Source organism: Saccostrea echinata, unplaced genomic scaffold, assembly GCF_033153115.1.
Source record: "Saccostrea echinata isolate AGI-Se365-2 ecotype Australia unplaced genomic scaffold, CSIRO_AGI_Sech_v1 ptg000025l, whole genome shotgun sequence".
NCBI classification, from domain to species: domain Eukaryota; kingdom Metazoa; phylum Mollusca; class Bivalvia; order Ostreida; family Ostreidae; genus Saccostrea; species Saccostrea echinata.
Window position 1 is genome coordinate 22,320,993 of NW_026889774.1, and position 26,886 is coordinate 22,347,878.

Here is a 26,886-nt window from a genome sequence, read left to right on the forward strand (position 1 = left end):
AAGTAAGAAAATAAAGTTAAATAAATAAAGCTTATTCGAATGACTTACTTCACGTATACAACTCTTTTATATAGATTTTTTTCTCGTGAAACAATGGTATAACAGGCATGTCCTGTAAATTCATAATATTAATGATGATTTTCAAAGTTCATTAAAATTTTTTTGTTATAAAGCAAACTTAAACAAGGAAACCCTGAGATGTCCCGTGATTGTGTACTAGAAAATATTTTCTCCTTTATTTCTTAAGAAAACCATTATCTTTTATCAATCAGTTAACACCACAAAGCATATCACCTGTACAGATTTCTTTAGCAGTGGCTCTTCCATCAATGAAACGTACAATGACGTACATATCAATAATAGAATATTTAAACTACTTAATCTACTTAATGATTATTTGCACAGATATAAATATAAACAATAAAATATCTTTCTTTTCTTTCTTAATATGGGAGTTAACGTTGTAGCTATTGCAAAACAATCACATAACCCGCGTAAGCGGGTTATTCATTTTTTCTGTAATAGCTGCAACATTAATTCCCATACTAACAACTAGAGAAAGCATTTTATTGTTTAAGCAATCTCCATATTCAATGAAGATTACTTAAACAATAAAATTCTTTCTTTGGTTGTTAGTATGGGAATATGACATATATTATGAACCATATTTAAATGATACAGTTAAATCTTTCTGCATACAAAAAGGCGAAAAGTCTTGATCCAAAATCAAACAAGTAGATAAACATAATTGTTTTAGGTACATTTATTGACGTTAGGTAATAGATCTATATAGGAGAAAACATCTTAATCCTTTATTGATCCAAAACAGTAAAAGTGTGGCAGTACAATTTATAATATGTATATTTCATTATTGAATGACCTTGCTAATTTTTTAACCAATGATTATAACCCCCGAATTCTCCTCTGTTGTTGACGGTTCCATTTCTGTCGTTGTTGGAACTGGCGTGGTGGATGTAGTTGTAGGGCTAGTTGTCGTCGGAGTGGGAGTTGTCGTTGTTGAAGGTGAAGCTGTTGATGTTGGTGGTGGAGGTGAAGTAGTTGTGGGTGTAGCTGTTGAAGCAGTTGTCGGTTTCTGTGTCGTAGTTGTTGTTGTCGTGGTTGTTGTAGTCGTTGTCGTTGGTTTCGGTGTTGTCGTTGGTTTTGGTGTTGTTGTTGTCGTAGTTGTTGGTGTTGTTGTCATGGTTGTGGGAGTTGTTGTCGTTGGTTTTGTTGTTGTAGTTGGTTTTGGTGTTGTTGGTTTTGGCGTTGTTGTTGTTGTCGTCGATGTGGTGGTAGTTGTTGGTGTAGTAGTTGTTGTCGTCGGTGTAGTTGTTGCTGGGGTTGTCTTTGTAGTAAACTCGTGTTTCTCGTTGTAAATAGCTACTCGAGAAAAAATCAATGTCTTCAGAATATTTTAGTTTTGAGTATGTCAGTAAAAATCTTAAAACTAAATGTCGTCGGATTTTAGTCATTTTTTAGCTCTTCAATCCGATGGCAAATGCACATACATGTAGATTAAGTAGTAGGGGATACAGCGGATCCACTTCCGTATAATATAAAAACATATTCCTTTCATATGGCATATTATTAAGACATAATTACAATTGATTTTTTCTTATTTCTCTTCAAAATCTCTTAAATAGAGTCAATAATGACTGGAGTCAAAAGTTTACTTTGAAAATACATTAATTTTTTCTTTACAATTAGGTCTTTATTTTCTAAATAACATCTGATAGGCAAGCATCCCTCGTCGTATCAATAATGCTCAAATTAGTCATTTATTTTTAAAAAAAAGTTTGTTTTTAGTAGGAGGTCAAAGTGGTTTTACGAGGGTTGTTCGGAAAGTTCGTGGACTACAGTCACAACCTTTTTTACTCAACGTCATGTTATATCCAAATTTGGAAGAAATATTTCAACAGTAAATCCAAATGATAAGTATTAATTTTTTTTTTAAATATTGTGGTTTATTTCAAACTTATTTAGACTTTAAAAATGGGAAATCGGATCACGGAGCAGGTCAAAATTTGGTAATTTACAATCAAGACACTAAATAATGTCTGAAGTTATATCCTCTGCAAAATAACACAAAAACAGGAAAATTCTATACGTTCAAATTAAGAATTGTTTCATCGTTTCCGATTCCAAATTATGAAGAAATATTTTACTTCGTTGAAAAGAAGTCAGTTTCAGAAGATAGGTAGTCCTCATTGAAAAAGGCAAAAAGGTGACGTCGTATAACGTCAAGGAGCTGCAGCAGTTAACCGTACAATTTTGTGTTGTACTCTGGAAAACTCCAGAAAAAAATGCCGGAGGAAGTAGGAAATATGTAAAATCGAGCCATGCATGTGTGTGTACATGGTACAAGCGCTATTTGAATGATAGACTAATCTGCTTAGACGATGGTGATCTGTGAGAAAACGGATTATCTGTAAAAATCTTATCACAGGGGCGTAGCTTCCATTGTGGCAATGAGGCAACTGCCTCACTAGATTTTTCACCACCACCATCCCTTCCCATAATCAACAATACGTTGCAGATTATATGTAAAACTAGTTATAATTGTAACGGGGACCGTTACAGATGTTCCCCAAACGCTCCCCAACACCCTTTTGGTGTCTTATTTCCTGTAACCTTCATTAAATAAGGAAATGAAGTATATTGGTCGTTTTTTGCATTTTACGCGCGCGCACGTACATGCATGTGCAGGATGACCATGTCATCCCATCTATACTATTAATGCATCTTTATATTCTCAGTATCAAAACATTTCATCAAAAATATATACGTTCCGGCTATATCAAGTATATTGGTCATCTTAGCATTGCGCGCACGCGCACCTATATGCATGTTCATAATGACCATGCCATCTTGTCTACACTTATAATTTGTCTGTTTATTCCTAGTATCAAAGCTTTTCATCAAAAAATATAAAAGTTACGGCTATATTAAGTATATTGGTCATTTAACACATTGCACGCGCGCGCATGTGCATGCATGTTCATGATGTCCACATCATCTTGTCTACATTTTTAATATATCTGTATATTCTTAATATCAAAGCATTTCATCAAAAAATATAAAACTTACGACTATATTAAGTATATTGGTCATTTAAGAAATTGCACACGCGCGCACGTGCATGCATATGCATGCATGTGCATGATGACCATGTCATCTTGTCTACACTTTAAATATATATAAATATTTTGAGTATCAAAGCATTTCATCAAAAAATATAAAAGTTACGACTATATCAAGTATATTGGTCATTTTACGCTTTGCGCGTGCGCGCACGTGCATGCATGTGCATGTTGACCATCTCATCTTGTTTACACTTTTAATGTATCCTTATATTCTGAGTATCAAAGCATTTCATCAAAAAATATAAAAGTTACAGCTATATCAAGTATATTGGTCATTTCATGCATTGCACGCGCACGCACATGCATGCACGTGCGCGCAAAATGACCTTCGTTCCGCAAATCTACATAACATGCCTAGTAACCCTAAAAAGGTTTTAACTCAATTGGATGAGCAGTTCCCGAGAACACTCGCGGACAAAAAAGTACCGGAGAAGAAATAAGTATAAAAAAGAATAATTACTAGATACTTATTGCCTAGGCAATAACAGTTCTTCCGTTTTCTTGACTTCTTCGGAAAAAAACCACAATCTTGTCAATAAGATTACTCTAAAAAATTAACAAAAGTTATCTCAAGGTTTCCAAAGATATGTAAATACAATAAAAAAAAAACGGAATTACTTTCCCGTTTTCTTTATGTACTACGTCATGATTGAAAGTGCTCCAAACGAATAAAATGTTCATTCTACACCTAAATTATTCACAACTGATCCTCCCTAAAAGTTTCTAAGAAAAACTACTCATGTTTGAGACAACTTCCGGTTTTTCGGTTGGGCCTTCCGGTGAAAATAAATTGCATTGTTACAGTCTATCTAACATCCGTATTAGCCAAACATTTCTGTAAAAAGAAAGAAAAACTTTAAAAATTTACTTTTTTCATCGCTTCCTGTCACGACCGGAAGTGACGGCAACGTACGATTTTTACATTATGCAGATGAACTGAGGACTCTCTATCAGTTCTGAAAGTTTTAGACTTCAGCAATGTACTGTTTCTGAGCAATTTGGTGAACAAAATCTCAATTTGAGGACAGAAAAACACGCGACCGGAAGTGCACATTTTTCTAAGATGGTTGACTTCACACTAGACAATTGCAGACTCAATAACATAAATAAAAATCATTTCAAAAACTTTATCTATAAGCGATATTTTTGGGAAAGTTAAAAATCCCATTTACATAGTTTTGTCTTATAACCGGAAGTTGTCGTTTTTTTGTTTCCAGTGAGACCAACACATATAGAAACTGTGAAAGAGATTCAATTATATGATGCAAGATTTAACTCAAAAGAGAAAAGTTGAAATTCTTGATTTCTTTGATCACTTCCTGTGAAGACCGGAAGAGACGGTTGACGCTATTAACCCAAAGGGTTTTGCCTACTCATTAAGCTCTATTACTCATATAAGTTTGGTGTCTTAATCTCTTACCGTTTCTGAGATCTCACTTTGACAAGTTCTCATTTTGCGGACAGTAAAACACGCGACCGGAAGTGAATTTTACCAAGATATTTGACGTTACTCTAGACATTTGCAGTCTGAATAACATATCTAAAAATCAATTCAAATACTTCTTCTATAAACGATATTTATGGGAAAGTAAAATGCTCAAATTATGTAGTTTTTCGCTTGTAACCGGAAGTTGACGTTTCTGTTTCCAGTGGGACCAACATATTTCGAAACTGCAAAACAGATGCAATTAAGTGATGCAAGATTTAATTAAAATAAGAAAAGTTGAAATTTTCGATTTCTTTGATCACTTCCTGTGACGACCGGAAGTGACGGCTGACGGATTTAAACATGTTCCACAAACATACTTGTCATGATCTATAATCCCTGAAAGTTTGAGGTCTTAATCTTTTGCCGTTTTTGAGAAAACGTCCGGACATGAACTCTTTTGAAAAAACGGAAATCGGACATATCTGACGACCGGAAGTGAATTTTGCAAAATCCTTAAAAATGTTTTTAGTTTATTTTATTTGTCATAAACCCTGAAAGTTTCAAGAAAATCCATTGAGCCATCTCTGAGAAATCGCTTGGACAAAAAATGGGAAAAAAATAATAATAATAATAATAACTAGATACTTATTGCCTAGGCAATAACAGGTCTTCCGTTTTCTTGACTTCTTCGGGGAAAAAAAACACAATCTTGTCAATAAGATTACTCTAAATAATTAACAAAAGTTATCTCAAGGCTTCCAAAGATATGTAAATACAATTAAAAAAAAACCGAATTACTTTCCTGTTTTCTTTATGTACTTCCTCATGATTGAAAGTGCTCCAAACGAATAAAATGTTCATTTTACACCTAAATTATTCACAACTGATCCTCCCTAAAAGTTTCTAAGAAAAACTACTCATGTTTGAGACAACTTCCGGTTTTTCGGTTGGCACTTCCGGTGAAAATAAATTGCATTGTTATAGTCTATCTAACATCCGTATTAGCCAAACACTTCTGTAAAAAGAAAAAAAACTTTAAAAATTCACTTTTTTTTCATCGCTTCCTGTCACGACCGGAAGTGACGGCAACGTACGATTTTTACATGATGCAAATAAACTGAGGACTGACTATCAGTTCTGAAAGTTTTAGACTTCAGCAGTGTACTGTTTCTGAGGAATTTGGTGAACAAAATCTCAATTTGAGGACAGAAAAACACGCGACCGGAAGTGCATTTTCCTAAGATGGTTGACTTCACACTAGACAATTGCAGACTCAATAACATAAATGAAAATCATTTCAAAAACTTTATCTATAAGCGATATTTTTGGGAAAGTTAAAAATCCCAATTACATAGTTTTCTCTTATAACCGGAAGTTGTCGTTTTTTTGTTTCCAGTGAGACCAACACATATAGAAACTGTGAAAGAGATTCAATTATATGATGCAAGATTTATTTCAAAAGAGAAAAGTTGAAATTCTTGGTTTCTTTGATCACTTCCTGTGACGACCGGAAGTGACGGCTGACGCTATTAACCCAAATGGTTTTGCCTACTCATTAAGCTCTATTACTCATATAAGTTTGGTGTCTTAATCTCTTACCGTTTCTGAGATCTCACTTTGACAAGTTCTCATTTTGCGGACAGTAAAACACGCGACCGGAAGTGAATTTTACCAAGATATTTGATGTTACTTTAGACATTTGCAGTCTAAATAACATATCTAAAAATCATTTCAAATACTTCATCTATAAGCGATATTTATGGGAAAGTAAAATACTCAAATTATGTAGTTTTTCGCTTGTAACCGGAAGTTGACGTTTCTGTTTCCGGTGGGACCAACATATTTCGAAACTGCAAAACAGATGCAATAAAGTGATGCAAGATTTGATTAAAATAAGAAAAGTTGAATTTTTCGATTCCTTTGATCACTTCCTGTGACGACCGGAAGTGACGGCTGACAAATTTGAACATGTTCCACAAACGTACTTGTCATGATCAATAATCCCTGAAAGTTTGAAGTCTTAATCTTTTACCGTTTCTGAGATATCGTCCGGACATGATCTCTTTTGAAAAAACGGAAATCGGACATATCTGACGACCGGAAGTGAATTTTGCAAAATCCTTAAAAATGTTTTTAGTTTATTTTATTTGTCATAATCTCTGAAAGTTTCAAGAAAATCCATTGAGCCATCTCTGAGAAATCGCTTGGACAAAAAATGGGAAAAAAATAATAATAATAATAATAACTAGTAGACTAATTGTTCTCGAACAATTAGAGGTCTTTCCACCTTCTTTAAATTTCTATTATTTTTATACTTTACTCTCTAAAATGTTAATTTTTATGCAAAAAGAATCCATAAATGGCTGGAAAGATAGAAAAAAATGAAATTTTAAAAATTTTGAAATGACCTTGACCTTTGACCTTTCCCACATATTGAAGGTCAAAGATCAAGAATCACATTGCACTTGACCCCATGCTTCTACGACTTATAGTTTTAAAGTTATAAGGTTTAATAGTAAGCACAGAGATGTTAAAGGGCGATAATTCATATGAGGGGTCATCAAATAAATTCGCACTGAATAGATTGAAGTTGTGTCTAAAGACCCTGAAGACATTAGTGAAGGTTTTGTGTCTCTACGGTTTACGGTTACGGAGGAGTAGTGATAACAAGGTTTTTCGCACAAGGGGCAATAACTTTTAAAGGGGTTAATCTTAGGGGACAAGTATGAAATCTTTGAAATAGTTTTAAGAGGACATATTAATGATGCAAAGATATTAAGTACATGTTGAAAGACAAAAGAGATATAAAAAGAGCTTAATTTCTCATATTTTGAATGACCTTGACCTTTGACCTTTGCATATATTTTAAGGTCAAAGGTCAATGAATCTTATGCAGTTGGTCCCATGTCTCTACGACTTATCATTTTAAAAAAATTTAGTTATTCGTGAACATCAAAAACTTTCAGGGGCAATAACTCATAAAGGGGTCAATGAATACTTTCGCAATGAAAAGATTGAAGAGTCCTCTCAATTAGTCAAAGACATTGGTGAAGGTTTCCTACCTCTATGGTTTACGGTTTCTAAGGAGTAGCGATAACAAGGATTTTTGTGCAAGGGGCAATAACTACGCAAGGGTCAAAGGTTAAATAGCTGGCCACATGTTTTTCGAAATAATTTAAGTAGTCGAGTATCATGAACTATAAAGTTTTTCGATAAGTCTTTCGGATCAAAAAGCCGTAGCGGAAGAATAATAATAATAATAATAAACGGAAGCATTTCAAGAGGTCTTTCCACAGAAAGGTGGAAAGACCTAATAATAAACGGAAGCATTTCAAGAGGTCTTTCCACAGAAAGGTGGAAAGACCTAATAAACATAAGCATTTCAAGAGGTCTTTCCACAGAAAGGTGGAAAGACCTAATAAACATAAGCATTTCAAGAGGTCTTTCCACAGAAAGGTGGAAAGACCTAACCAGGAGACTAATTGTTCTTGAACAATTAGAGGTCTTTCCACCTTCTTTAAATTTCATATTTTTTTCATATTTTACTCTCTAATGATAATTTTTATCCAAAAAGAATCCATAAATGGCTTGAAAGATAGAAAAAATGAAAATTTTTAAAAATTTTGAAATGACCTTGACCTTTGACCTTGAACAAATATTCAAGGTCAAAGGTCAAGGGTCACATTGCACTTGACCCCATGCTTCTACAACTTTTAGTTTTAAAGTTATAAGGTTTACTAGTAAGCGCAAAGACGTTAAAGAGCGATAACTCACATAAGGGGTCATCGGATACTTTCGCACTGAATAGATTGAAGTTGTGTCTAAAGACCCTGAAGACATTAGTGAAGGTTTTGTGTCTCTACGGTTTACAGTTTTGGAGGAGTAGCGATAACAATGTTTTCAGTAAAAGGGGCAATAACTTTTAAAAGGGTAAATCTTAGGGGACAAGTATGAAAATCTTTGAAGTAGTTTTAAGAGGCATATTAATGATGCAAAGATATTTAGTATATGTTGAAAGACAAAAGAGATATAAAAAGAGCTTAATTTCTCATATTTTGAATGACCTTGACCTTTGACCTTTGCATATATTTTAAGGTCTGAGGTCAAAGAATCTAATGCAGTTGGTTTCATGTCTCTATGACTTATTGTTTTAAAAATTTTAAATTATTTCTAAAAATCAAAAACTTGGAGGGGCAATAACTCATAAAAGGGGTCGACGAATACTTTCGCAATGAATAGATTGAAGAGTCCCCTAAATTAGTCGAGGACATTGGTGAAGGTTTCATATCTCTACGGTTTACCATTTCAAAGGAGTAGCGATAACAAGCTTTTATTGCGAAAGGGGATGTAACTCCTCGAGGGGTCAAAGTTCATATACGCAGGGTCAACTGCTAAAATCTTTTCCAGAGTACATTCTCATGAACTATAAATCTTTTCGATAAATCTTGAAACTCAAAATCTTGCGGCGGAAAAATAAGAAGAATAATAAGAAACAGAAGAAAACCAATAGGTCTTTCCACAGAAAGGTGGAAAGACCTAATAAACAGTACAATCACTATAAGGTCTTCCGACTGAAACGGAAGACCTTAATAAACAGTACAATCACTATAAGGTCTTCCGACTGAAACGGAAGACCTTAATAATAATAATAATAATAATAATAATAAGAAACAGAGTAAAAACAATATGTTCCCAAACTTCGTTTGGGGAACATAATTAATGGCATTTCTTTTAACATTTAAGCAGTTCTATAATGTTGAAGTTTTAAAGAAATAAAAGTTTAATAAGATGCGCTTTCACCTTTAAATGCTTCAAAAGTTTTAGTAAACATATTTATTAACTCTTTTACATTCTTTTACAATATGTAGTATCATGCTGAAGTCTTGAATAAAGAAACCAGTACAACAAATGAAATTTTATTGCGTTTTAAAAACCCCAACTCCATTTCTGTCGGAGTGCCCCCCCCCCCCTTCCCATGACACCACCAGGAACCTGCTGGGGGCTTAAGGCGGCCCCAGACCTCTTGCTGCTACATGTATGGTTTTGCCTCACTAGAATTTAAAGTCAAGCTACGCCCCTGTATCAAAACATTAGTATCGTCATGCTAAGAGTTTGACGCTTCACAGATGCTGATCTTGTGAACGCACACTTATGCAGTGAAAAAAAATATAACACTGACAAACAAAAAAAACTGGATCAATTGTTAGCAAAATAGATTTCAGGTGATAGAGAAACGTTTTAAATCGATGCACTGGTATCGGGCAATACTGTGTGAAATGCATAGGGATAGTATTTTTGAGAACCTTATGTCGGTATGTTTTTGACGTTACAGTTTTGTTGAGTTTGCTCCATGGTAAAAAAGCGTGTTGATTTTAAAATTAAACAACATGAATTCTATTGAATCACATGGAATGAAACTTCACACTTAATCAAAATAAGTATTTTTACACATGATATTGTGCTCATTTTAAATTACTTGAAGATAGTATAAAGAAGATTGGCGAACTTTCCGAACAACCCTCGTAGTTCTGAAGATTGTGAAAGACAATCATTTCTTCTACATAAGGACATGAGAATTTTGATAGAAGGGCTTTTCGTCGAGTATGTGAGTCAATTTTGATAAGTGTTTTTTTGATTTTGTTCTTGATGTACGTCAGAAAGAAAATAAGTAATTACATGTATATGAAATATGGAGATAATGAACAGTAATCAAGCTCAAAAGTCAACTGAAACAATACAAATCGGAAGCAAAGCAAACATGGATCTCTAAAAAAAACATTATAGGTGAAATCAATTTACTTGTTTAAACATTAAAATCTCTGTTTTGTTTTTTGATAACTGTCGAAATACACTCAATTTAATATCTCAAAATAAGCACAGCATTATCGAAGGGACAAAAATTAAAAAAAACAAAAACTAAAAATTCACAAACCATAATATTCAGTGCACATGTTGCACGTTTTTGCGCAGGCATTTATAGCAAATTCTTTTCCCTCGGGATCGGCAGCGTTACAGATGGTGCCTCTATTCAGCTCACAGATCCCATTCTTGTCGTTGTCTTCGCAGTCTTGTCGTAAGTGCTCTTTACAGAGGTTACAGGTCACGGGGCACATATGCTGGGCATACTCCCACCCCCTCTCGTCCGTGGGGTTGCAGATTGTATTCTTTTCATTAGCACAGTAACCAATGGGACCATGATCTCGACATGGCGCCTCTAGAAAATAAAACTAAAAACTAGGTTTGTATATGACAGATGGGAAGTTTTTTTTCAAACTTATCAAATAATCATTAATTGCATGTTCTAAAGGTTTGTTGATTGTCTTACGAGTTGTTGTAGGCATTGTTGTTGTGGCTGTTGTAAGGGGTGTTGTAACTAAATTTATAAAAAAAACGACAGAAATAATACTTTTCAGAAAACAATAGAATGTAAAACGCTTCTTGAATGCCAAAATTGATAGGAAAACCGGAAAATAATAATGTACTAACCTCGCAAAGAGTCGATGCACTGCTGTGTTCGACAACAACATGACTGTCTTGGCCATGATCCACAAGGTGAATACTGTACACTCATAATGTAATGACATTCCTAAAATACAATTCAAAGCATTACCTAATGATTTCTTCTTTATTAGAATAAATAGTGCCGCGTCCACGAATGATGTTGGCTTACATGTTGACAACCTGTTGTAAGTGAACCATTTCTCGCAAAGTCATGGAGAATACAAGTCTGAAAAATATGAATTAATTAAAAAATCTATTTAAAAACAATTTAGATATACCACTAAAAATTTAAAATGCTGTTTAAGTGCAAAAATATAAGTAAAAAAAACAAACTTACGTTATTGTACCCTTGGCAGATTTCACCTTTGCAGTTCAAAGGCGGAGAGGCGGTTGTTACAGGAGTGTCTAAATACATAAGAAATTCAATATTACAGATTTTAAAGAGATATATTCATGATAATACTACCAAGATTGTGTTCGAGATAAATTTGTCTAAAAAATGTTGGAAAACATACCGCTCATAAGATTATTCTCAAATGTTAGATTTTTTTTATAATAGTCTAAAAGAAGAGATGCATCTCTGCTTAATATCATTTATTTTTAGCTCTACTGGTCAGAGACCAGAAGAGCTTATGAGATAGTAAGGTATCCGTCGTCCGTCCGTCTGTCTGTCCGTCCGTCTGTAATCAATTTTTCAAAACGCTACTCTTCCTACATTTTAAGTCTGATTTCAATATAACTTGGCACACAAGTAGAATACACTAAGATACGTAATTCTGTATATCGGTTTTTGATTTCGATGAACGGTGTTGCCATGGTTACTAAAAATAGTAAAGTATTGCTATTGCAAAGTTTCAAGTCCAAGTGCTACTTTTAAATACAAACCAGTAGAGCTGCAGTCTCGTCAGAAACATCTGGTTTAGCTTTAGAAATTTTGAATTATGTATATAATGTTCTCCTAATTTGTCTTTTTTATAAAAAAGAATGTCTTTTGACAATTATAAAGATTATAAAACCCGACGTGGAAATAAATAACTAACTCGGGAACCCCTTATATTCTTAGTTTTAGCTACTTGTACCATTGTAACATCTTAAATCAGAATTAAAAATCAATTTCAAATCATATATCTATCGCGATAAAATCTTTACTGCTTATTTATTTATTTAAATTTAACATGAAAAGCCCCCTATTCTGACACTATCTGTCATTATTAATTTTCAGAAACGATCACAAACGTTCTGATAGGATTGTAACGATCAAGTCCACGATTGAATCTCGATCTGAAGCGAACATCACAATCCGGGTTCGCTTTTTGGCACAATCTGATACGTTCAGATACGTTCGTATACGTTACAATACGTTAATCACGAGTCTCTAAACTCTATTTAGAGATAAGATACAATTTTAGTTGCGATGTCTTTTACGACCATGATCGCAAGTGATCACAATTTTAATTCTAATTAGACCCCGACTGCTGAAAATTACCAAATTTTAGTAGCCATGATACTAATGTTTGTTAAAATCAAAAAATTGATTCACATGATGTGATTGCACTCGAACTTAATTCAAATCAAAGGATAGGAGGCGAAACATTTTCGAAATATTTCATAAGTTATTCAGTTTTTTTGGGACCCATGACAACACTCTTGCTTAAAACAAAATGATAATCAAAACTGTGTCATGAAGAAATCTATCTGTCTTTTTTCCACCATTATTCTAGAAGAAGTAACATTTCCAAAGGAATATGGTAATTACACTCTTTAAAACTAAATGACATCGTTGAATTCTTTTCATATCTTGTCTTTCGATTTTTATTTTCAAATTGACAGAATTTATCTTTATCTTTGGAGAATATCTGAATTACATTCATGACACTTACCCGAGCACAGATCATTTTTCAGCTTCGTGGCGATTGACTGAAGATTTGCAAAGTCTGACACCTGAATCACATAGTCGCTCGTCATGGAAATATTGTTGAGTTCTGGTCTCCGTATCCCAGACCCGATCCCTATTGCGAAGGTTTTAATATTGTGATTACGAACCATTTCTGCCTGCGCCTTAGTGGCGGCAGGGCTGCTGGACTGCCCATCAGTGAGAACAAATAATATATTCTGAGCATCAGGTCGATCACCAGGTTGATTGAATACTCTAGTCCATGCCAAATTTAATCCAAGATCAGTGTGAGTGGATCCTTGAACGTATCTGACTCTATTAATAGCTGAAACTACACTTGATTTTGTTAAATGGTCATTTAGATCAAAGTTGACTGTTGCAGTAGTGGAGAATGTTATAACTCCCACTTGGACATTAGAGGGTCCTATGGTTAGCGAATTTACAAAGGACGACACAAAGTTTTTCTGAAGTTGAAAATTTGTAGATCCCTCTGAACTTGAAGAGTCCAACATGAAGACGATATCTGCTTTGACATGCATGCAATCTGAAAACGAAGGAAACGCAAACTTAGACTTTATTTAGCTTTTTTATGGGGATTATTTTGATATATGTTTTAATAAATGAACTTGAGTATAAAGTATTTAGATATCTCATTTTGCAATGCCACATTAATGATAAAAATTCATTCAATTAAGTTAAAACATGATTACTTTTTCTTTACAAAATTTCTTTCTCGATTTTTTTTTTCTTTTTCTTTTTTTTTTTTTTTTTGAATATCAACATACCACTACTGCATACAACCCCAACATCCTCAGCATGAGTACAATCAGAGACACCTAGCGGACTGTGCCCGCATTTATCTAATCCTGTCTCGTGACCAGTGCAGTTTACGTCATCCAGAACAACAAGACCTTTCCCAGACCCGAAAATATTGTGTGGTCTAACTTGTGCTGTCGAACTAGAAAAAAAAAGCCCTTTAAATCAAAATCAATAGCACTAAAAACGTGTGACTTTTCTACATTTCATACAACCTTTCCTCACAATAAATTAAAAACCAGACTTTAAATCATTACATAATTGGCCACTGATTCTTCAGTAAAAATGGACTCGGAAAATTTCATATTTTATGATATGTCATTTGAAAAACTACTCTTTAAAATTCATTTTCATTCTACATACAAGTACTCTGAAGGTGATGTTCAAAAATGGTGGAGTTTCTCATTGACAATATTAATATCTTTGAAGATCAAGTGTGTTTTACCGATTATAGACGTTAATGGCCAAATTAATAACACCTAAACTATATGACAAATGGGATGACTTCAGCTTTTCCATCGTCAACTTCCCCTGTTCATGCAATATTTTAATATCACATGTATATGCTTATGGCTCATAACTGATTTGATGCACAAGAACATTTTTTGATTACGATCAATTTTTAAACCGAGACATGCTAATAAGAAATAAGTCTATATAATAGGATTTGCAGTACTTTAGTTAAAAGTCAACATTTTGCAAATTCCATGGTCGACCCTTTTTGCAAGAAAAATTACTGTTGGGTTTTATTTTGATTGTCATGTTTCATGATATTTGTTAGCCATTCTTTTTACACTTTAGAGCTCATGGAAGGTGAGACCGGTCGAATGGAGATGTTTACTCCTCCTAGCCATCTGATCCCATCTGTTGTTTCCAGTGGTACATGTTTTTACCCTGTTTGCGATTCGTATTGTTTACAACTTTTTTTGAGATGATTGATCAGTGTTCGTTATCTTCACCTTTTTCTTTGTATATATATATATATATATATATATATATATATATATATATATATATATATATATATATATATATATATATATATATATATTAGGGATGTCAAATCGGTCAATTTTTGATAATCGGTTACTCGGACGTTTTTCCGATCGAGTACCCGGGTACTCGGTACATGTAAAAATGTAAATACAACTGAAGTGTGTTAATTTTCTTGAGTCACGTTAAGCTCTGTCAAACCCAAAAGCTGTTTTATCACGTTTATAAATGTATACATATAAACATCGAGTTCAATGGGATTGATTTTTTTGGTACTAGATTTATTTATCAAATAAACACAAAAGACACAATTAATACATCAAAAATTACAAATGGTTTACAGTTCTTGTTTAGGATCTATTTCATCAACGCAAAAGAGAACAATCTTTTACGCAGGTTTGTGATGATTAGACTAGCCAAAGGGAAGGGACGGACGTTGTTGGAATCGCTAGTATAGGCTGGTTGCTTCCTCCGTATAAACTTACTACACTAACTGACTTTCAACATTTTTTTGAATCTTCAATTATTTCTAAACATTTCTTCGCTTTTGAAGTGGGTAGCGGCATTTCTACGCATGTCAGATTTTGCTGCCAATTATTAACTAAATAATTTAAAAATGATTTGAAGATAATAGACCATACTTAATCGATGTTCACTGAAAGCAATCATTGAAGCCATCCAAAAATTAAAGACCATAATAGGTCTCTAATTACTGTATATACACAGCCACAGGCGATAAAGGGTGATTCACAGGTGTACATGACGACACGCTAATAACCGTATACATGCAGTTTTAAGTTTTTTTTTTTTTTTTTTTTTGATAATTTTTGATAAAAATATGTACTTTGAAATAAGAAAAAAATACACTTCCGAGTAACCGAATACCATTTTTAGTATTCGATTCTCGGATGTTCGAGCGAGTACCCGGTTAACCGGGTACTCGTTGACATCCCTAATATATATATATATATATATATATATATATATATATATATATATATATATATATATATATATATATATATAGTAAGATTATTCAGTATTTGGCATGAATTCTGAGTACTGATTTTTATAATTATTATTCAAAATTTATGATAATGCACTTTTCAAATTATTCCTGGTGTTATAAACTATAAACGACCAGAATTTATAAAAACACGTGCTACTGTGTTAGAAACAATACGAATTTACATGAACTGATAAGGTATTTATTCACAAGTAATTTAATGAAGAACCCTTCTTTTTAGCATTACCTTTCATATCCCATTTTTGAGCATACGACAGAGGCAGCATTTTGGTCAAAATGATCATCACATACGGTACCCCATGCACCGTTGTAAAAGACCTCCACTCTCCCCTGACTTGCACTTCCATGACCATCTACGAGTCGGACCGGAAAGTCCGTAGCTAACGCAAAGGAAGCCCGATTATTATTATCATTTTGTCCTTAGTGAATATTTATAATCAATTATTCATGTTATTTCTTTTATGTAAAAATTTATTCATTTATTTCAAATGCTATTTCTTCCATTTTCACTGTAATAAAAAAAATCAAAATTAATGCTCTTTCCACATAATACATGTAATTGATATCACACTTACGCGAGGACGGCAAATGAGATGTCGCATTAGATGGATAAACTGAAAAAGATATAACCTTCTTTCACAGGTCATCTTAATTTCAATATTTTTATACAGATAAATCCAAAAGGAAAAGGATTCAAACCACTCATGTTGCAAGTAGTCCTACTATTTATTTGGAAAAAATAAGTTCTCTCTATAAGTTTCAAAGAAATTGCCTACTTTAGAGAGACATCTCTTTAAAAATAGAAATACATGTATCCCTTTGAAATTTGAGAAACCTTTCAAGGCATCTTTTTCGCTTGCAGAGATATACCTCTTTTAGAGACATCTCTTTTACTTCGAGAAATATCTCTTCAAGTAAAAGTGATAATTTGAGAGATATCTCCTTTACTTTGAAAGATATATCTATCTGGGATAAGGAAATATCTCTTTGGCAAAAAGAGATACCTTTCTAAGTTAAAGAGATATCTCTTCTTTTTTAAATAAATAATCAAATGGATTGCCATATATGCAGCAATTCAAAACATTTACTTGAACACGAGGATTGTGTGAATAAAATGTCATCTATGGCAATGTCACTGTAGTAACTGCTCCCGCGAATTCCTTCCATCACCACCTAGATAAAAAATGAAATCTGTATTTTTATTTCATGCATGCAACAGGCAAGAACTACAAGCTTAAAGTCTTAGGAGACTGAAGTAACTGATTTTTGCAAACATATTCTTTTATTTCAAGCAGACACGATTTTTCAATTTAAAATCTGCAAAAATAATTAAGGATCTGTGTTTTCTTTAATGAAAACGATATACACTGTCTATTTTTAAGTGCTGATAAACTTTTGATTCTTAATTAGTATTTTAAGGATAATTAATTATTTTCTATTTCAAAGCAGTTCTACACACGTGGTATGTTCGTGTACTGGTAACAGTGACTTGGGCACGATGCCAGGCATTTCCTTGATTTCCGCTTATACTCCAAACCGTCGAGTTCCCAATGGAAGTCGTCACTACCACATTTAATGTTCCCATTGATCTTCCGTACATATGATACCAGAAATGTAAACATCTTGAGTTTGACGATGAAAGACTAGGGCTCACGAGACGTGCTATATCTCCTGGCTGTCTTGGCGAACTAGCCTCTATATACGCATAATGTCCTGAAAGTAAAGATAAAAAATTAATACAAATTACATGCTATGTCAGTAATATCAAAGTATGATTAACAGATGATATCTACATGGTGTGACTTTACGCAACGCACCCTAGCTTAATCCAGTGAGTTGATATGGTGAATATCTTTGCGAGTCTAAATGTTGAAATGAGAATTTAAAAATATGCTGTCCTGGATGTTTTATACATCTCACTGTTTTCTTTTATTTTGCTGACATTGTTCACTTTTGGCATAAGGATTTTCTTTAAATTTATAAAATGGTAACCTAACAACAAAACTTTATGATAAAAGTGATGACTTCAACAACTTTCTATCGCCAATTTCCCTTATCTACTTAGCAATATACCTGCATTTGGAGTTTATGACTCCCATTTGATTCGATTCGCAAGAGCATGCTCTACGTGTGAACAGTTTCTAAAACGAGGCAAGCCATTGACAAATAAGTTGATGAAACAAGAATATCAACAGTCTTGTTAAAGCTAACACTTCTATGGTCGACACAATGACCTTGTCAGCAAATACTATCATTAAGTCGAATGTTGACTGACGTTTTTATACAATTGTTAGGCCATTATTTTTACACTTAATTGTCTACGGATTTTTTCCGTTTGTCCGATTATGACAAGGAGCACACAGCGGATGTGATCGGTCGACAGGAGATGCTTACTCCTCCATGGCACCTGATCCTACCTCTGATGTTTTCAGAGGTCATGTTTGCTCTGCCAAATTTGTTATATCAATGGAGTTTTGAGCTTGATCACCGTTCATGTTCATATTTCAGACAAAGTAGATCATCAATTTACCATAAAGTCACTTTTATTACAAATATCCTCACAAGTGTTCAATAAACTATGACCCCGTCTTCTTCAAGAGTGATATCTTCCACACTTATAAGAGAAAAGGAATAGCGGTAAAATGCATTAATAGTTTTCCTGTAAGTACCTTGATCTCTAATGTTTACAATAAGAACCTAAGGGTTTATTTCTAGAATTACCTGTTGAAGTTCCTCTTGTGTGGTCAAAGCTAGGTCCTGTACCAGTGGAAACTGTTGAACCTTTATTAATGGTCCAGTCAAAATTTTCGTTGTGAACATTTGACCACTGACAAGGGTGTGACTGTTGTTCGAAGTCACAGTTTGCTGAAAATAGACAAATTAGCACAGTTTTGCTTAAAACTTTATGCAAGGTTAGAGAAAAGGGACAAAAAAATGCACAACTGTATCGTTTTCTCATGTTAAAGGTGTATAGTTGGTGGTTAAAAATTCCATAACTTGATTTTTTTAAGAAACTGCAAACTATTTTTCTTCAGTATTGACTGGCAATTACCCTGATCACAAAAAGAGGAGTTTTTCATTTCTTCAGTATTGACTGGCAATTACCCTGATCACAAAAAGAGGAGTTTTTCATCGCACAAAAAGTTAAGTAGATGAAATTTTGTTTTAGGAAACCTGTAACTATTGTACATTATTTTATAACCTTCCATGTAAATGGGAGAACACAACAAGGGTGTCTTGATTCTATAATAAACTAGAACTCCTTCCATACCCCCAGTTGAAGTGCTTTGACATATAATTCCTACATCCTCTGCATGTGTACAATCACTGATTCTGGAGTGCTGACACTGACTTAAATCCGTCTCTGACCCACCACATTTGACGTCATCATAAGCTATTCGACCTGATCCTCTGCCAAAATAGGCTTGGGACTTCACCTGCGCATTAAATCTGTCACACAAAATGTTATATTAATCAGTATTAAATGCTGCTTTTAAAGTCATGATCTACATTGTTTTTATAATTTGTTTATTACGATTGTGGTAGATTAATGATATCCCAGGAGAGTATCATAATTATGTCAACTGGCTTAATATATGTTGTTACATCCACTGAATATTTCCTTTATTTCGTAAGAAAACCCATTGCCATGATCAATCCATTAATATTAAACTAGTAAGAACCGGTTTTTAAAGTCATCTGTTTTTAAGATTTCTGAAGAAATGGGCTCTTCCATCAGTGTAACGTAAGTATGAACCAATAATACAATATTTTAAACACTTTCTCCAAAACATTGTTGCAAACATTGCAGAAAAAATTACATAACCTGCTTAGGCTGGTTATGTATTTTTACTGCGTCGTCGCAACCGTTATCCTTGCATTTACAAACAAAGAAAGACATTTTAATGTATAAATATCAAAAGTTAATATCTTTAAATCATTTCAACTGCAATTTAAGGTTTTATGGACCACTTCACTCGCTCTTTTTTCTGATCTACTTTATTGTAAAATTTGAGAGATATGTCTCATTGGTCCAAAGGGCATTGATTTAAATAAAATATTCAAATTCTCACTACACTGGGATGTTTTTATAATAACTAGAGAATTTGAAAGGGAGCCTTTGAGAATATCTTTTTAATATGAAAATTTTTCGTCATTTATAACTTCCTGACTTGATTCTACGCTACAAAATGAATTAAATGTTTACATGTATGTCTTTGAAAGCTTCAGAAAAGGATTATTAAAGATTTTATTATACATTGGGAGCCATAGTTTTAACAAACTTAAGTCCATGCTACAGGGATGATTTTTGCATATCCTTGATGTTTCTAAAAATTAGAATTTTGCAGTAATTTTCGAAATTAAAATTTTGACCCCTGTTGCATCCCTTCCCCTTGCTCATGGGGCTGTATGGAGATGTAAGCATATATACTCAACAAAAAAGAAACGCATTTTTTTTTTACTCATCAAAGAAATTTTGAAACAGTACATAGAACAACTATTACTTTTATCATTGGATACCTCTGACCTATTTAAAGGACAACATTGGCTTTTAAAACCCAAGTGTCGAAATGTTTCGCTTGATTAATCATGTTTATAAAAAGAGTGTTTTGCACGATTTCTTGTAAATCGGGGATCTATTGTCATTGATATTTTGGATTTACAGAAGTAATTACCACTCCTATCAAACCCAGATCTACGGTTTTATTGCGTGTTTGATGCTGCAATGCCACGCCTAAGCAAAGATGAACGCAACCAGGCTGTAACAATGCTACTAGCTGGAGCTATGCAACAGGAAGTTGCAACTGCATTTGGAGTACATCAATCGACTGTGCAGCGGTTAAATGTACGTCTCCACCAGCTAGGAAGCACGGATGACAGACCAAGAACTGGCCGTCCGCGGGTAACCAATCCCAGTCAGGATTGTCAGATCCGCCTTCAGCATCTGCGCAATCGATTCAGAACTGCTGTAGAAACTACTGCTACAATTGCTGGACGAAGAAATCAGCGTATAAGTGTCAAAACTGTTCTTAACAGACTGCGAGGAGCTGGAATTCGTACACGACGTCCGTACATTGGAAATCTGTTAACGCCGAGACGTCGCCAGGGACGAATGGATTGGTTAAGACGGCATGACCCTAGAATTTGGAGGCGGCGACAATGGCATCAAGTTCTCTTCACAGATGAGTCGAAATTCAACTTGTATAGAGCTGATGGTCGTCCACGTGTGCATCGCCGAAAGAATGAGTATTTTGCAGACTGTTGTGTTATTGAAAGAGATCGATTTGGTAGTGGAAACGTTATGGTGTGGGGAGGTATTGCTTAAGGAAGGCGAACACCACTCCACGTAATTCATGGCAATATGAATGCACTAAAATCTCGCGATGAAATCCTTGCTCCTTTGCTTGTTCCATCTGTCCATCAGCACAATCTGACTCTGCAACAGGACAACGCAAGGCTGCATGTGGCAAGGGTGTGATCGGGTTTTCTGCAGAACAACGTAGATGTTCTTCCATGGCCAGCGTTCTCACCAGACCTTAATGCGCTAGAACATCTATGGGATGAGCTGGATAAACGAGTTAGATGCCGTCCCAACCCACCAGCCACCATCCAGGATCTAGAGCAGGGCTTGTTGCAGGAATGGAACAACATCCCTCAGGTTACCATCAACAAGCTTATTAACTCTATGACGCGACGTGTTCAGGCTGCAATTGATGCAAACGGAGGACAAACGCGATATTAAAACTCACTGTTATACAGTCATTAAATTCTTCCCTTGTATGGACCAAGAAAAGCTGTGATATTATTCTTAACTTTTCAAAACAGCAACATGAGACATGTTTGAATTTTATCTCAAGGCGCTTTATTACACTTAAAAAATAAAAATAACACATAAACTGAAGAATTAAATTATCATGTTTAATCTGAATATGCGTTTCTTTTTGTTGAGTATATTAGACGATTCTGTAGCATAGAAGGTCTAATGAAGACTTGAAATGTTTTGCTTCTACTTTTCCAACTAAATTAAGATTCTACATAAAATTTTCGATATCATTTATGGCCCATTCTTAGCCTGGGGGCAATGGTTTGAACTTTACATCTTCAGTGTGTATAGAAGTTTGTACATACATGAACATTATGTCATTCCTAACTTATTGTTCTTCCAAAGATTTTAACTGGACATACTGTAGTTTCACATTTTAGCTCATCTGAGCCGAAGGCTCAAGTACTAAGCCTTTCTGATCAAAATGTTTTGTTGTTGAAGTCGTCGTAAACTTTTCACATTTTTCGACTTATTTTTCGACTTTTCTCAAGGTTACCACTGAGTCAATTTCAACTAAACCTGCCACAAAGCATTCTTGCGTGAATGGAATTCAAATGTGTTGAAATGAAGGGCTACGCCCTCTTTCAAGGGGAGATAATGAAGAATTAATGAAAATTTAATGGTATTTATAAAATAAATCTTCTCAAGAACCACTGGGTCAGAAAATATTAAACTTAGGCCTATATGCAAACTTTATTACTTATTGTAGATTCAATTTTGTTCAAATCATAACCTCCTGGGGTTGGATTTGGCCACAATACGCGATCAAAGATTTACTAAGGAATATATTGGAAAAATCTTTAAAACTCTTCTTTAGAACAGCAAAGCAATAATTAGTCATATATTTGATAATATGAAAGCATCCTCAGGTAGTGTATATTCAAGTTTGTAGAATCATGACCCCCGGGGATAGAGTGGGGTCACAATAGGCGGTCAAATTAACATAGGAATATATAGGAAAAAATCTTCTCAAGAAATGCAAAGCAATAATTAGTTTTATGAATATGGAAGCATGAAATATGGAAATATCGTACAGTAATCAAGCTCAAAAATACAAAACGGGAGTATAGCAAACAGAAACCTCTAAAAGCAACAGAGGTGGGATCAGGGGCCATGGAGGAGTAAGCATTCCCTGTCGACGGTCACACCCGCCATGTGCTCCTTGTCATGATCGGCCAAACGGAAAAATCCGCAGACAATTCAGTGTATAAATAATGGCCTAACAATTAGTATGAAAAAACATCAGTCAGCATTAATCTTTATGATAGATTGTGTTTGCCGACAAGGTCAACGATCGACAAAAGGTCAAAAGCTTGCCTCGTTTTAGAAACTGTTCACACGTAGAGCATGCTCTTGCGTATCGAATCAACTGGGAGACATAAACTCCATATGCATGTAATAAGGGTATATTGCTACATAAATAAGGGAAGTTAACGATAGAAAGGTTGAAGTCATCACGTCTTTTATGAAAATTTGTTGTTAGGTTACCATTAACGTCTAGTAAAATATCCAAATATGAACAGATATGTCAATCTCTGTGGTATTTTTTTTATTTCAGGTCCACCGGGATACTAGTATATCGAGTCAAAATAGGAATAGAATTGTTAATTGATAATACGTCGTCGATATATCTAAATGTCGAGATGAAGGCCACAGTGTTTTCTTCTTATGTAGAAGTTTTTGAATAAAATCTGCTTCACATGAATATAAAAATAGGTCTTCGAATAAAAGGACACAATTATTGCATTCTCAGGTAGTTTAGATTCAAGTTTATTCAAATTATGTCCTTAAGAGATTGAATGAGACCATGGGAGGAGTTCATATTTTTAAAGTAATAATAATATTGTAATAAATAGGGAATAATATGCTGATTGAGAACAGTCAGGTCATAGTGACTCAGTTGAGTATTGTCGCCCATGGGCCTATTGTATAAAATTATCTTCTCTTGGAAAGAACGTTTCATGGCACCTGATCCCATTTCTGTTTTTATAGGTCTGTTTTGGCTCTGCTCATAATTTGTGATGATTAAATGGACTTTGAAAATGTTCACTGTTTTTTGTCTTTATATTTCACCTTTCAAATTCCCATTGTTCATAGATGCATACTAGAAAGAGTTTGGTTTAACCTGGTTCAGGTGACCTAAAACTGAACTTTCTGTAACTTTCTTTTCTTTTACGTAGAGACAGGACATTTTATTGTGAACATAACACTGTTGAATGAAATTCTGCTTGAGAAGGCTATTCTTAGTCATGCTTTTGGTCGAAGTATAGAATATAATATTAAAAAACCTTATACTGCTCATGTCCTATATCTTCAACTCCTTGATTTAGCAATTGGAGATTTTGCAATCACAATTACAAAATGGCACACTTTTCACTATCTAGATTTGTCAGGCTTTCTGTCTGCATTTCTGATTTCTTCCAGTTGAATGGTGCAATATTTTTAAACCACACTTCACAAAAGAGATATATTTACATCGAGGACGTTAATTATCGACTTTTAATGAAAACAAGAAATAAACAAGTTTTTCCACTAACTGTCGCACCTAACCTGCTATATCCTAACTGCTGGCACACGACTCCAGCAGCGTTTCTGTCAAATAAATCATCACAAACTGTTCCCCAAACGCCCAGTAGGTTATCATAAATTTCTAATCGTCCCTGGTTAGGTAACCCATGTCCATTTACCAGTCTTATTCTTGATGACGATACTAAAAAAATAATTATTCTTCAAAATAATTGTACGTTTAACAAGTGACTTCACTTACCTATTCTTTCATTTTTTTTCTCGCTTTTTTATTTGTTTCATTTTAAAGTCTCTAAAAAGCTTCAAATTTTACAAGGTAATCTAAATTATCTTAAAAATCACTAAGAAAAAAATGAATTTAATAAATTTTATTGTACATTACCTGATAGAATATATGGCCCAGAAATGAAACAGAGACAAACAAGAATGCTAACCATTTCTGTTTCTATCGTAAAGTCCTTAGAACATGTATGACCTATATCTAAAGGAAGAGACTTATCAATCTACTGAATTTGATAGCTAAATGTAATTACGATTGTATGGCCTATGATAATGTTAACGAATGGTGTCCGAAAATTTTGTGACTAAAAATGTAAGAGCTATGAGTCCACTGACTGACAGTGAAAATTAATTTTTGTTTTTTTTTCAACCTGAAATCGAAAATCAGACATGTAGTATATGGTAAGATGATAGAGAGTCGATATGATTATCAGTGTTGATAAGGAAAAGGACTTGTCTTCTTGATATCAAGGAAGTGGAACATTTTTAGTGTCCTACATTTTGCAAAACTTACTAATAAATATATTTGTAAATGTTTATCCGATTTACAAACAGAATATTGGATACTTTTTCTCGAGCTTATTGTGCTTTCCAGCATATGTTTTTTGCAGAATATGCAATGGCACAGCTTCAAGTCTTAATGCACATTTATCAAAATATGTCAGAGAGAAGACTATATGAATGAAATGCTCTGTAAGGAAATATGTTATGATTTTCTTTACACATTGTTTTAAAGATATGAAGTATTGAGATCGATATGATTTTGAAAATTATAAATGACAATATTTTCTAAAAGAAATTAATAAAAAATGTATTTCTCTTTTTTTTCTTTTTTTTATCATTTTTTTTTTATTTTTGACAACTTTAAAAAAAACAAATTTACCATTATGTAAAAAACTTATTAAAAGCAAATTTTCCATTATATAACAAACTTTTAAAAAATAACAATTCCATGTTGCACTTAATAAAGTATACAAGATATATATATATATATATATATATATATATATATATATATATATATATATATATATATATATATATATATATATATATATATATATATATATATATATATTCATTTCTTCCAAGTTCTGTGATTGGCTCAAACTTGATCACGTGATCAAGTATATAACAGCATATAGACGTGTTACTATTTTAAGATTCTGAAATGAATATCGACTTGATGTTTCTAAAAATGGAAATAATTTTATGCCCCCGTGTCGAAGATTTGGGGGTATATAGTTTTTGCCCTGGCCGTCCGTCTGTCTGTCCGTCTGTCTGTCCGTTTGTCTGCAAAAACTTTAACTTTGTCCAAAACTTTTGATTGGTTGGAGCTATGACTTTCATATTTCACATGTGTATTTCTAGTGACAAGACCTTTCTTTGGGTACCATCATGTTTGACCTTTTGACCTTGGAGTTTGACCAGATTTTTGCAAAATTTTATGAGACTTTAACCTTATCAATAACTTTTGAATAGTTGGTGCTAGGGCTTGCTAGATGTCTATTTCTTGTGACAAGACCTTCCTTTGGATGCCAACCACTTTGACCCTTTGACCTTGACCTAGGAGTTTTAACTACTTTTGAAAAACTTTAACCTTGGTCATAACTTTTGAATGGCTGATGCTAGGGATTTCATACTTCCCATATGTACTCCTTGTGACAAGACCTTCCTTTGGATACCAACAATTTTGACCCTTTGACCTTGACCTCGGAGCTTGAACTGCTTTTGAAAAACTTTAACCTTGGTCATAACTTTTAAATATTTGGTGCAAGAGCTTTCATCTTTCACATGTGCATTCCTTGTGACAAGACCTTCCTTTGGATGCCAACCACTTTGACCCTTTGACCTTGATCTAGGAGTTTGACCTACTTTTGAAAAACTTTAACCTAGGTGATAACTTTTGAATGGTTGATGTTAGGGCTTTCATACTTCACATATGTAATCCTTGTGACAAGACCTTCCTTTCGATACCAACAATTTTGACCCTTTAAATTTGACCTAGGAGTTTGAAAAACTTTTGAAAAACTTTTACCTTGGCCATAACTTTAAAACATTTGATGTAAGGGCTTTCATCTTTCACATGTGCATTCCTTGTGACAAGACTTTCCTTTGGATACCAACAATTTTGGCATTGACCTTGACCTTGGAGTTTGACCTACTTTTAAAAAACTTTAACCTTGGCACCTGCTCTTACCTTTGATGTTTTCATAGGTCTGTGTTTGCTCTACTCACAATTTGAAGTGTTTAATTTGACTTTTCAGCATTACCGATCGTTAGCTACACATTTCATTTATGAAATATGAAGATATCGAACATTGGTCATTCTCAAAAGTTCATTTGAAAAATATATATAATTATGAGCATTCCAAAATGGACCTCTGAAAACAGAGGTCGATTCAGGTGCCATGGAGGATAAGCTTTTCTGACAACTGGTCTCATCCACCGTGT

General features: G+C 33.9%; 1 protein-coding gene across 1 annotated transcript; it reads right to left on the bottom strand.

Annotated features, from left to right (window-relative positions):
- Positions 1–886: 886 nt before the first annotated feature.
- Positions 887–24,630, bottom strand: LOC133192191 (deleted in malignant brain tumors 1 protein-like). The gene is made up of 16 exons (XM_061328155.1): positions 24,536–24,630; positions 24,178–24,337; positions 19,075–19,253; positions 18,525–18,668; positions 17,263–17,516; positions 16,892–16,976; positions 16,379–16,417; positions 16,030–16,183; positions 13,753–13,925; positions 12,954–13,511; positions 11,411–11,478; positions 11,243–11,299; positions 11,059–11,158; positions 10,898–10,945; positions 10,505–10,786; positions 887–1,380 (listed from the first exon to the last, which is right to left on the bottom strand). The coding sequence occupies exons 1-16, from the start codon at positions 24,588–24,590 to the stop codon at positions 893–895; spliced, it is 2,844 nt and encodes a 947-aa protein (XP_061184139.1). The 5' UTR covers positions 24,591–24,630; the 3' UTR covers positions 887–892.
- Positions 24,631–26,886: the final 2,256 nt, after the last annotated feature.

Coding starts and splice junctions, on each gene's coding strand:
- LOC133192191 (XM_061328155.1), bottom strand. CDS start 24,590: ATGGTTAGCATTCTTGTTTGTCTCTGTTTCATTTCTGGGCCATATATT. Junction 11,159..11,242: donor TTACAACAGGTTGTCAACAT/GTAAGCCAACAT, acceptor ATTGTATTTTAG/GAATGTCATTACATTATGAG. Junction 10,946..11,058: donor GTGCATCGACTCTTTGCGAG/GTTAGTACATTA, acceptor TTATAAATTTAG/TTACAACACCCCTTACAACA.